The 13497-nt window shown below is 38.1% G+C and overlaps 1 protein-coding gene and 1 long non-coding RNA gene across 2 annotated transcripts in view; both read left to right on the top strand.

Moving 5' to 3' along the window:
* LOC139120056 (neuronal acetylcholine receptor subunit beta-3-like) overlaps positions 1–10290 on the top strand; it is a 32429-nt gene extending 22139 nt beyond the window's left edge. Inside the window, exons 5-6 of the mRNA XM_070684087.1 lie at positions 5612–6632; positions 6797–10290. Of these exons, the coding sequence (XP_070540188.1) occupies positions 5612–6632; positions 6797–6913 (1138 nt within the window). The 3' untranslated portion in view covers positions 6914–10290. The remainder of the gene's footprint in view (positions 1–5611; positions 6633–6796) is intronic.
* On the top strand, positions 3397–4257 carry LOC139120057 (uncharacterized). The gene is made up of 2 exons (XR_011549027.1): positions 3397–3668; positions 4032–4257. It is a non-coding gene; the product is annotated as an uncharacterized lncRNA (long non-coding RNA).
* Positions 10291–13497: the final 3207 nt, after the last annotated feature.

Genomic DNA, 13497 nt, shown 5'->3' with positions numbered 1-13497 from the left:
ATCCCGGCTCGTAGCATTATAGTAGTAAATAGTGGATTCTTGTGACAGAAGATAGTGATAGTAGTTGTTGAAACTTAGGAAAGTTCTTCAGAAAGTGATGACAGTAACTTTGAAAAAAAGTGATGAAAATGATATTGAAAAGGAACTATACAAGGGACAGGATCTAGTCGACAGTGCAGAATATTGAAATCACGCTACTATGAAGACTGGATGACACACCCATTGTGCTGTAAAATAAAGACAGGTGACAAGCAGATTACAGAGTTTAATACTCCTCTCTTCTACTAACAGCTAGTTTTTCAGTATTTTTGTGTTCTGTGTATTAGCTTCAATGTCTTCTTCAACTCCCAACAGCAGGATGAAATGACACGTGCTTAGCTTCTCAACAAAAGAATGCAAGAAACATCGTTCTTGTCCAGTCAAGTCAGAACTATAATTAATTTGTCGACAATAACAATGATCGTGCCACATACAGAGGCTATTTTTACCATTAATATACCGAATGTTTTAGGATTCTTTGCGGAGTAGAACAAGAAACTGGCGTTAACTACACAGAGCAAAAGTCGCTAAAAGTTCTAGATAGTACCCATAATGCAAAGTTAGTTGTGCTGTTAAATTCCAGGGCCGCATCTGGATGTCACATCATGACATAATATATATTTTTATTAATCTAATGAGATCAACAACTTTGACAAGGGTGTTACATTTTACAGGTGATGAATTGAGAGGTTGTATATTAGAATTACAACTTTGAGGGTGTTAAGTTTTACATTTCTTAATTTTTTTTTTAAATTTCACGACCCCCTCCGTAAACAATGAAGGCTCCCTAACATACAGCATGGCGTGACATTTCGTTTCTGAACTCTTTGAGAGTGTTTCACCAGACTTAGCGAAAGAATACTCCGGTGAATTCGAGTTGATTCTAAGATTCGTTGACTCTCTTGGGGAATTTCAAAGTTGACCGTTCTCCTTCATAAAAATGAGAGCTCTAATTCATGTTATAGATACAGAAAGTTATCCGTAGGTTATTAATAGCTCGTTAATCATTTCAGGTAATAAATGACATTTGCTAGTCTGCTTTCCGAGTATAGGCTTACGTTACAATCACAGGCGGAAAAGGCATTTATTGTCTACGCAAAATATATAAATTGTTGTGAAATATGAGTATTATTAATGTAATCATATTTGTATTTGATTAGGGTTGAACTTTCTTTCCTTTCTCCATTTACTTGAAAAGTCACTACACGGGCCAGGCAAAATAGGCTTTACTTCCTTTTCGCTCTGCAGTACGCGGAAAAGTCAATGAACGCCTATGGATCACACTTGACACAACCGTTTACAGCATGTTCTGTATATAGTATATGTGTAGACAACACATTCCTTTTGCACCTGTGATTAGGGACCGAGCACAATTAACGGCGGGGGGGGGGGGGGGGAAGAGAAAAGGGGGGGGCCACGAAAAAAATGAGTGTTCTTGGGGTGGGCCATGAAAATTCCAAGGAAGGTAAGGGGTGGGCCACCAAAATTTTTTACACCATGACAGACAGAGAATATTTTTCAGCATTTTTGTTCCTTGTTGAAGTTGGAGTTCCTTGTTAAACTTCTTGTAGCGTGATGAAATACCAAGTCTTGAACCTCACAATGCAGTTGTCTGTGTAAAATCAGCAATATTATGATTAAAATAGCACAACACAATACTGACAAGTATATTCCCTTACAAAACTGAACTGCCTATTAGCCAGTCCACATAACTGTGTGGAACAGGTGGCATGGCTATTTGAGGGAAAATAGGCAGTCCATAGCAGCCCAACCTGCCACATGCCAGTATTGGAAATACGACATGTTAAAATTTGAACATTCATCACAAGCTATGCATGTGAAATCAGGCTCAGCCATGTGAAGTAACCATTCATTAGCAGTCCTATTGAATTCATGACAGAAGGGAAGATTGTCAATGGATTGAATGGTAGCTTACACATGTGGCAGTAAAAATTTAGACATGCATTAATAAACTCCAAGGACTGACTTGTTTGTCAATTCTCATGTTTTCATATCCCTATTGTCTATTTAATTTAAATAAATTAGGCAGCACTCATGTGTAGAGTTGTTTTTACTTGAGTTAAGTTTTTCAGGTGAAATTACTCATGTTTGCACAATAGAAATGTCACATGGGTCACATGCACTGGTTACCAGTTAAATTGTTCTCAGACTTAAATATTTAGTGGATACAGAAGCAACGGTTTGCCATTTAAAGTGACAGTGTAAAGCTGTAAGTTTTTGATTTTGTTAATATTTTGTTATGTATTACTTTATTGGTTCACAAATTTAAGTTGAATTAGCTAGTTGATATTATCAATACAACCAACATACACTTTGTGTGCATGTATATTATAAAAGTCCACGTGTTATTGTGTTCAATTAAAGTTTAGTCCAGACCAAAATGTGTTTACCAACAATAACAATGCTGACTTTACATAATACAGGTTGTGAAACACTGGACATTTGAACGTGTTTTAGAAAATAGAATAACATTTGCAATACTGGCTAACATGATTTTGAAAAGAGAGAAAAACCTGTAGTCGATGTACGAAGAACAAAATTTCTGCCAAAATTATGAAGTTACAGACTATCCCTTAAATATAGTTAGAATTAATTTAATTCATCTCCATTCAAAAAAAAGAGACCAGGATTTTCAGCATAAACCAATGAATATGACAAGAGGGGAGTAATGCAGATGGCTGCGAACGTCTGTGAGTAGTAAATTAAATCAGATAAATCAGCACAGATCAAATTTAACATCGTTTATTTTTATTTTCAAAATGTGAAATAATTAACACATGTTCACCGCTAAATATTCAATATGATCGGAACCTGCATTCTATTGAAAGGTACTCACATGGTTGGATCTGTCAATAAATTTTGTCAGATCATCACACAACGACGAACACACTTGCGACGGTTCTGCATCTGCCATTGTAAAACTTTCGCGATCACAACTTACATAAAACTTAATGGAAACGCAGTACAGGTACTGTTCATCCCCAAACCGTTCAAAATCGAGCCGGATCGACTAACGGTTCTGACGATGTATGATGTCGTGACTTTGGAAAGAGTTGCGTTTCCGAGAGTGGACGGCACGCAACAGGGTATGAACGTAGGGTCCCGTAAATGAGTATGCTGGAATTTAACAAGGCTGATCAGTATTGCAACGGGGTTCACTTAGTGTGCTGGCTTAGTGTGCTGGACTTCCGTATTTTAACTGATCTCTTCATATAAAGTCATTTTTTGCTTATTAGAAAAATCTAAAAGAACAGTTTACGCGTACTTGAAATGTCAAAATTTTGCGACGGTCACGACCCTTGACCTTTCGAATTTGACCAATGCTTGTGTTCCCACGCGATCGTTATCGGACACATTATGCGTTGCATCTCTCAAATGAGATAACGCATAGTTTTTTCAAGTATTAACGGCTGTTCAAATCTCCAGCTGAATCTTACGAATTATGGCTGATTTCTCAGTCATTTCTTCCCCCAGTGACGACACATTTTTAGTCAAAACAGCAAGTGAGTTAGGTCTATGTATGTTTCGGTGGACATTTCCCCGCGACATTGTTGGATGCAGTGACCGAGATAGCAAGTCGCCGTGGACGATAATTTTCCATTGATCCGGTAAGTATTTGAAATGCATATTTATAAAGGGCAATTACGAAATTAGTATGCCTTATAGAGAGGCTTTTCTCTGCACATTGATGTTTTCCTGGGAAGCTTGGTTTTGTATATGGCCCGACATTTTTAACCTGAGCTTTAGGGCCAGTGGCAACAACTAGTCAAGTCAATACAACTTACACAAGCCCAATACATTTCTAGATATGTTACACTTTTAATGTGTTAATTTTGCACTCGCAAAGATGCATGTAAAAAATTCCTCTATGTGTATGTAACAAATCACACACATGTTCTGAAACTGTATTGTAAATTTGTTGTCTTAATAAATGTTGCTAAGTTCATTCTCTTCTTTCTGTTTCATTTCAGTGTGCATATCAGCCAAGGCCCAAGAAAAATTCGGCAAGAATAATCATGACCTACCTAAAGAAGTCTTCAATATCAAATTTCAAAACAAAATAGGACATGAAAGACGAGACTTGGCCAGAGCTAAATGAACTCTTTTAAAAAACTAATCTTTGACTAAATCACTTTTCACTGTGTCTATGAAATTTGTTGAAGCCAAAAATTTATTAAATTGGTCATCAGACTTACAGATATAGGCCTATTTTGTGCTTTTTATTTTGAACGTTTGGAAAGGTGAGTCTGCTTGTGTTTGCTGTGATCAGGTGAGTCTGAGTTGCTTTTAACTCTGTTTGGCCTGTCTTAGTTTTAGGCCAAATATGGTTAAATTACATCTCTAACCAATTGTATCATATAATACATGTACACTAAAAGAGCCTGTGTAAAAAGTACTCGATTTCACTGGAATTTGATTTCACTTATTTGATATTTGCTTACACCTTGCAAACATGCAAATGTAACAATGTTTACCAAATTCGTAACAGCAACATCAATAAAAGTAAAATCTGGTGTCAAATCAGTACTTTTCATGGTGCTCTTTTTCTGCCAGGATGACCCTGTCATTCATATGTGCATTCAAAATAACCGTTCGTTCACATACATGTGAACAGTTCAAATAACCATTCGTTATTCAAATAACCATTCGTTCACATTTATGTGAATGGCTAGCTTAAATGAATGTGTACTGCCTAACTGCCTATTCCCTATGCACATACAGTTAGCCATGCCAACTAGCCATGTGAATGCTAATTTCACATGGTACTGACAGGCATTCCTGTTCTATAAGCTAGCTGTAGGTGTTACAAGTAGTAAAGCTTGAACATATGTTATTTTGTTTATTATTTATATATTTATTTGTTTATTATTTATTTCAAGAATGCAAGAATGTTGTTTTCACTAAAGCATATATTAAAAGTTATAAGGATTATATATATGTGTACAACTTTGTACCCATGTAATCTTTCTTTTTTTTCCGGGGGGGGGGGGGGGGGCCACAAAAATTTTGTTGCCGGTGATGGGGGGGCCACTAAAATTTTTGCTGGTGTTAGGGGGGGCCTGTAAAAAATTTTTGCACCACATATTTTCTCTTCCAGCCCCCCCCCCCCCGCCGTTAATTGTGCTCGTTCCCTTACAATATGGATACGCGTCAAGAATGCATTTCATCGTATGCTTATTGCACGATTTAGATAGAGATGAATTCTTTCATTTGTATATTTCTAAATTTATAAAATAGAACTGCCTTTTTGAAAAATTGAGCAGTGCCATCTCGTGACGGATGAGAAAAAAGAGAACAGACGGATCTTATTTCCTTGCAAAGCATAAAATATACCGTCTTCATTTGGTAATAATTGCAAGATGCGAGGTTGATTAGTATTCATTTATGCAAATTATATGTTTCGTTTTAAGATCTTATGCTAATGAATTATTATCAATAGAATATTTATCTTTATTCATCCTCCACTGTTTATCATTTGAGGCAAAGTTAGAACAATCATAAGATGTGCAGCCTATAGAATGTTATACTTATTTATTTCCCGCCTTTCCAGTGCCGACGGAGAGTACCTTCTGCCTTTGTGGAAGTATGTGACAGTGTACAACGACGGTGAAGTGTGGGTGACCCCGCCAGGGAAATTGTCGAGTCCCTGTGACATTGATGTTCGCTATTTCCCGTTCGATGAGCAGTTTTGTGTGATGTCGTTCGGACCCTGGGAATTCACCGCCTTCGAAGTTCTCATGAATCCAATTAACGATTACGTTCCAAGGGAAAATTACGTGGAAAATGTTGAGTGGGAATTCTTCAATTCTACGGTTGAACTGGAGCTTGACCTCGACGAGTGTTGCCCGGATGAAGCATACAGCACCATAATATATACCTTGATTCTTCGCCGGAGACCTTTATATTACATCTTGAATATATTAATACCCTGCGTTGCAATGTCTCTCTTGACACTGGGAGTGTTTTATCTTCCTCCCGACTCCGGAGAAAAAATGACGTTGAGCATTTCTGTCCTGATTGCCCTCTCCGTGTTCAGCCTCCTGGTGGCGGAAATCATGCCCCCGACATCGAATTCCTCCCCGTTGATCGGCACCTTCCTCCTGTTCAACATGGCCGTGAACGCGCTTTCGATCATCATGTCCGTCGTGGTGTTGCATTTCCATCACCGGTCGGTCAGGATTTACCGAATGCCGCCGTGGGTCAGGAGGGTTTTCCTGCAGAAACTACCGACGTACATCGGACTCGGCAGGCACTACGTCTGTGCCAAGCGTAACGTCACGAACACCGTCGAGCCAGTGGACAACGAGACAGTGGATGTGGTCTCCCTGGACAATCACAAAGCTCACGAAAACCACAATTATGAATGTGAAACTGCAAGTCAGACGCCGAGGACTGAGAGGAGAGCAAATGGCGTCGTTGCTCTCCAAAAGTCACTGATGGACAGCGCTCTCTTCCGATTCGGACAAGAAGAGAAAAACCCTGAAGAAACGATGACCTCGTTCGAGAAGAAAGTTTCTACATTTCTGGACTACTCCACCAGAAGAATGCAGTGGAAGGAGACAGAAGAAGAGGTAATACAACGTTTGTTACAAAATTTCTGAGATTATTCAATGTGCAACGATATTCCAACTTTACATTTCAGGCAATTTATGTTAAAATTTTACCTTTGTTCAGACGGTGACAGACTTACTCTCAATGAATTGACATTTTCAAATGCCCTCTTCTTTTTTTACAGGCGATGGAAGAATGGAAACTCTTAGCAGCCGTGGTTGACAGAATTTGTCTTGTTTGCTTCTTTTTCGTCCTCTCCGTTGGATCTTTATCAATCCTGCTAACTGCACCAAGGTTGTAGAGGGCGTCAATCTCTCACTCTGTGTATATTTCCCGAGATAGTAGTGAGGGCGGAGTGCGATGGCGAGTAAAGCATTGTCACAGTATTACACACCGTTTTCCATATACACCCATGCATCGCCCTGGCTTGGCGAATAGCAGTGGATTCATTTGACATACGCACACTTTTACTTTAAAACGAGTTTTTACCTGTGACATCGCCTTTTAACGGTAGCATACTGTGTTGCACACAGGTCGTACATGTAGACTGTGAATGCAGCATCTCCATGCAGTATTTTGATCACGACACTGCTGAATCATGTTATGTGAGATGTAGCCCTTTTAAAAATAATGGATATGAAGTCGATTTGAATGTATAGGACTATTTGAAAATTCTTGTAAATTATCCACTACCTGGCCAAGGAACTAAGATAATTACTTTAATAGTTGTGACTTGTGAAATAGTTCGATACCGAGATCTTCTCTTGCCAAATCGAACGTACTTTTGGCTCATGCTGGAATTCTCCGGATGAAAACTTTGATTTTAAAACAGAAGGATCCGGGGATTCTCCAGTTTAATAACCAAAATAAACAGCGTATCCACAACTACAAACATAGAAAAATAGTTATTAAACATTGTTGAATCCCAGGCCCACACACAGCTTATCCGTAATTGGCAAAAAGGCCGGAATAGCCATTCTTGTGATCAGAATTTATCTTTTACAAATTAATTTTCCAACGATGATATAATATTTTGTTTGCTTGAGTCAAAGTTTTATCATCCATACGAAAGTATTATATCATTGTCGACTTGAACTTGGAAATCACTAATGTTACGAACACTATTAGTCAGTGGGGTTCCTACTCAGAATCATTTGTTATATTCGTAATGTTGAACAGACTGCAAACTTGTGCATCAAACGTGCTGGATATCACGTTTAGAGCACCTAAATAGAATACAGGTACAAGCGAAATTAAAGGGAAACAGTCGTCGGAACTGCGCCTGTGCGCGTTTCTTGTTTACAAACAATATATTTCGTGCACGATATCTAGATGCACCTCTTCATCATAGCTGCAACAATCAAATTATACGATGCAGATTATGACAGACATGTGTTAACTTTCATCAACCGTCATCGTACCTCGGATACAGTGTTTGCTTTGGTCGCATGGGTCACGACCGTATCCCTTTAATACACTACATCTATTGCAAACGCATGGATTTAAATGCTGGGGAAATCAGTGGGCCTTGGTAAAGGCCACACGATAAACTTCAAGGATTATTTTATAGAACATGAACATAGCACTGTACAGATATTATATATAGCAGTATTTTAATGCACAAAATACAGGGGGGGGGGGGTTGGCGCGCGAGGCGAATATCTATTTTTAGAAAGCGTACCATTATGCGTTATGGATAATGTAAATATCATGTAAATAGAATTAAGAATTTTTACACACGAGATTCTTTTATTATATCTCATATAAAAGTCGTTAGATTTTGGTTGAGTGTAAACTATCATTGTGACGATTTTTCGTCGTATCTTCTTAGTCCACACCGGGAAAAAACCCCAGAGGATTGTTTTAGTCTAGAACACGTGGTAAACCCACCAAACCAAAGATTTTCCAAAAGATATAAAGTAACGCTCGGTATGCTCTGAAGGTTGTACAAATCAAAAGACACTCTCATCTGAAATCAAAACGCAAAACACTACTTTTATAATGATACTACTGTTATAAGATGTGTGTATTTTGTCTTGGATTTGGGAGGCCATTTCTGAATATTTGTATGCATATTGCACTGTTATAGTATTAACATATTTTTAATGCATATTGTATTGTTAAAGTATTAACTACGTTCAAGCAAATGTGATTGCAAGCTCGAAGTCTGTAGGAAATGGTGTTTATATTTAGCCGACGTATGTTGTCCTTTTAGTAAAATGCGGGAAAAGATATGTTTTTCTGCAGTTTTTATGCATTACCATAGTTACAAAGATACGTATACTACCGACAGACAGTACTCCTACATCTCAGTTTGACCATACTGTACACACTCGGGAGCGGCGTATGAACCCGTATGTAACGATAACACAGTTAATGCCGCTGTGTGTGTTGTCGGTGTATTCGATCAATTCATCACATGGCCATAAAAACCAACTGTACAATTTTTGTGTGTATTCAATAACGAATTTTAATCTTTTAATGACTGACCATTTTGCACCGACTGTAATACACGACAGCATCACGAGTGACGTGCATAATTCGACCTCACTTCAGGGTCCCGCATCATGCATTTCGTAGTCGCCGCAACTTGCGCAAGTAAAGAAATTTTGATATTCTGTCTACTGTTTGTAAAAGCAAAACTTCGGTAAATTTGTGACTGTTACGACAACGAATTATTTATAGGTAAGAACCCGTGAGAATGACAGTTCCAAATTATATGAACCGCCATATGTCCTACTGCAAACAAAGCTTGATTGTCTACCACAGTCGTCACTCGACACGATAGCCTCCAAAGACCAGCCCCGTACATCCTACGGTTTCTGCCCGCCAGTGCAACCTTTTACGACCAGTCGCACATTTTCTTTGAAAAAGCGGAACAATTGGCCATGGTGAATTTCAAAGATCGATTGATCGTATATTTAACAGAGAAGCGAACAAGTTACGAATAATTTTAGGGCAGGTTATGTCTGTTTTGTCCATGTATGTAGAAATGACTTTTAAAAAATTGTGTACTGTATTCTGCGAGAGTATCTGTGTTGAAGGTACAAGCTCGAACAAGATTGACGAATTCGAATATTAGTCTTGCTACCCGGTATTAAATATAAAACCGATCCTATATTATGCGGTGCTATTCATGTACCGTTCTATGACAAGCGATAATAATAGGACCGAGAAAAAAATACGTCTTTGGTAACTCGATCTATCTTGTTTACATCCCCACTTTACGATCATAAATAATTTTCATTTTTCTTTGGTGATGATATAAATGAAAAACAAATCCACGTTTCTTTGAATCCAAACGTTTATCTCACAAATGACCTTGTTGTAGCTAGGACCCGCTAGTTTTCTGCGATGCATAATCTTAACTTAACGCTTGGAAATTTCTGACTATTCAGCTTGTCTATTGTTTTATATGGATTCACAGACAAGAAAACTAGTTAGAAAAGGTTTTAGGTTGTCTGGTAAACGGCTTGTACCTCCATCACTCCTTCAAGATAAAGAGTATGATGTTTTCACAGCGCACTAATTTTTAGTATCTAAACTCTACAGCACGGCCGTAGAAGTCAACTGTACCTGAAATCATTTACTTAGAAGTTTGTGTGTGACTTCAACAACAAATGAAATGTTTAACTGCTTTACGAGAGTTAATAAAATACATCTACTGAATGAATTAAAGTTTTCGCTGTTTTCTTTTTTTCTACAATATATCGACGAACTTTGCTATATCTACAAAGTGAAAAAGACTTATTTCCAATAAGCTGGAGAGAAGTAATATCGTACCTCTGACTTTCTGACGCCAGAGTGGTGGGAACTTTTCTTTAATTTAAAGAATTGGTGAATTGCTTTGATCGTTGTTGTAGCACGCAGCGCCAAAAGTATGGGATGAAAAATACATTATAAATATTGCTTCGGCAAAGTATAAATTTGGTTGTGTAATGACCTACAAAGATCGTGATGACACATAGGAATCAATTGCGAGACTGGAGCGAGAAAGTAACGCTTTCTCGCAATTGGTAAGGATTTCTTGTTATCTCAACGCTACCGGTGAGAAGTTTTTAATTCTCACCGGTGAGCAGTGAGAAAATGCACTTCTGATTGAGAATCAAGTATGACAGCAGATTCTCACCAGTAACACTGGAAATTCTCACCAAGTACAGTGAGAATGTTAATTTTCTCAGTGAGCATCACTTTCTCGCTCCAACCTCACAATGTTTTCCTATAGTGTGAGTGTCTAACCCTCTCACCACCATGATTTGGCCTAAACCAATTGTTATCAATGATGATTGTGGACCTATTTACAGGAAATTGGGGTGAACATGTTTAGTCGAAAAAATTATAAATTATATTTAATCTCCGGCTCATTTTGCGGCATTTTAAGACAGTATCCGACATCGGCATACTATTGGAACTTGCGATTGTAAAAATACCTTTATTCTCTCTTGCTTCTAAAGCATGGTTTTAACATTCTATGTCACGAAAAAAACATTACTCTAATACCACGAGTCATTTCCTTCAACACCTACCAGAGTGACGAGTGCGTTAGAATCTTTGATTGATCGTATTTATACAAATGTTAATCTGTGGCCAATCACAGCCGGCACCATGACTACCGACATATCAGATCATTCCTATATTTGCACCATTAAAGGCATGTGTTGGCACCAGATTGTCTCATCAGAAAATTTACCCACCAGATTACAATTTCAATGGAAAACAAAAGGCTATCACACCTACACAATCCTCTTACAAACTAGAACAAAGGCAATCCCTGGGATCGCGAATAGTTCCTATAAAAACTTCCAAATTAAATTGAGATATCAAAGATACCGGTGGTTTTCGTTTAAACATTTGAAATCCTTCAATGCTTTAGACTTCTGTGAGGATCTTACAAATGCAATTTGGAAAAGTGTCTACTACAGTACAGATGTACATTTAGCGTATGAAAAGTTCCAATCAATTTTCAACGGAATCAGCAGTGCGCATGCACCAACTATCACCAAAATAGTTAAAGAAAATAAAAGTCGCAAGCCATGGATCACAAAAGCAATTGAAAACCTTTCAATACTAAGCATTAAATGTATAATAAGGTATTCAAATTTAACTTCAATACTATTACCGTTAGCAAGTACCAAAAAAAGGAATATATGATAGCAATTTAAGAATGCAAAACAGATATATTTCAATAAAACCTTCATGGAAGCAAGTATGAGCCGAGTGGCATCGGACCACTTAAATTGACTCACTGACAGCACGTGTTCTACGCTAAATACCGTCGACAAATAACGTCAGTGACACCCTATATTCTAAATATTATATGTGCACAAACCCCATATAGTCAAATGTTTATGAAATGATATGAAAATGTCACAAACAGTTGTCCTTTCGATGGACTAAAACAGTATTTTCGTTATGCGTATCGCATAATTATGGCAAGGTACGCGGTCGAGCGGTCGAGCTGTCCTAAGCAACATACGGCAGCTATGGTATTATTATGCTACAACGTACTCTCAACTTAGCACATCTATTGAATTTTAATGCTATGGGTTCCAACGTCCTCTGCCTCCCATCCAAAGGTCATATCATCGATCCCAGACGACGATGCAATATTTAATATGTCTGGTATCAGGTCTATGTCGTTATGTGTTGTTGAACAATCGTTCCGTATATACTACAATTCACCACCATATATAGCGACCGGCTGCATACAATATTTCGCCGCTTGGTTACTAAACTTGGCGGATGGGATTATACTTTTCTTTCAGGAAAACTTAATTTGTTCCGATCCGTACAACTGGTAAAATCATGAAGCTCGGATAAAAATACTGAAAAAGAAGAATGGCCGTTTGGGACAAATAATTTTACTTTTTTACGGATTTTCCCCGACAATACTTCAAACTTTGATGTAGACATTGCCTTTCCTTAGTGCTTATGAATTCTTTGCAAGTGTATACGGAACACAAACAAATAAATGGATATCTTTAATGAATACATTTAATCATAGACCCTCGAGAAAAACCGTTTTTCTCGAGGGTCTAGGTCTATGATTTGAATATTTTGAAAGCAAATGTGTTGAGGCCGTTCTATGCTACACAGTCTGTCCGTGACTGTGACACAAGTTCAGTGTCATAGTGTCGTACGGGTCAGGGGAATTTCTGGTTAGTGAAATTAACAACCCGAGCCGTCAAGCGTTTGTGAAAATGGGGACCCATCTTCCTCCCTGGCCTCTACAGACATTATTTTGGGACATAGACCTAAAGATGGATAGCCGACGGGGCATTGGGCAATCCGTGCACGTAGATTCTGTACTCGTTCATTGCCGAAGAAAATATTCCCGCGGTTTCGCAGAATATCCGGGTGTCAAAAACGAACAATGCGCTTTGTTTTAAAATTAAAGGGAAGACGAGCTGAAGTTTCACTTTTGATACGTGAATTCCCTTTTGATTTAGGATTGCACTCATTGAAAAAACCTGAGATGTTGAAATAGAACCCTCTCACAGCAGATGTAGTCGACACCATATTAACGAGCATCACAAAGTCTCCCCGATGGAAGGAAACTGAGAAGCAATCTCAGTCTTTATTTGTAAACTGTCAGATCAAATACAGACCTCAGTGAGAAATTACTTGCAATGTTTCGGATCTTCACATACTATCCTATGTAAATTTTATCTATGCTACAACGTACTCTCAACTTAGCACATCTATTGAATTTTAATTGAATTTGAATTTTAATGCTACAGGTTCCAACGTCCTCTGCCTCCCATCCAAAGGTCATATCATCGATCCCAGACGACGATGCAATATTTAATCTGCGTGGTACCAGGTTTACGTCGTAATGAGTTGTTGAACAATCGTTCCGTATACAACTCACCACCATAGTTAGTA

This window comes from Ptychodera flava, chromosome 20 (assembly GCF_041260155.1).
Source record: "Ptychodera flava strain L36383 chromosome 20, AS_Pfla_20210202, whole genome shotgun sequence".
Taxonomy (NCBI): Eukaryota; Metazoa; Hemichordata; class Enteropneusta; family Ptychoderidae; genus Ptychodera; species Ptychodera flava.
The sequence above is the reverse complement of the archived record's forward strand: the minus strand, read 5'-3'. Positions and strand labels throughout refer to the sequence as shown.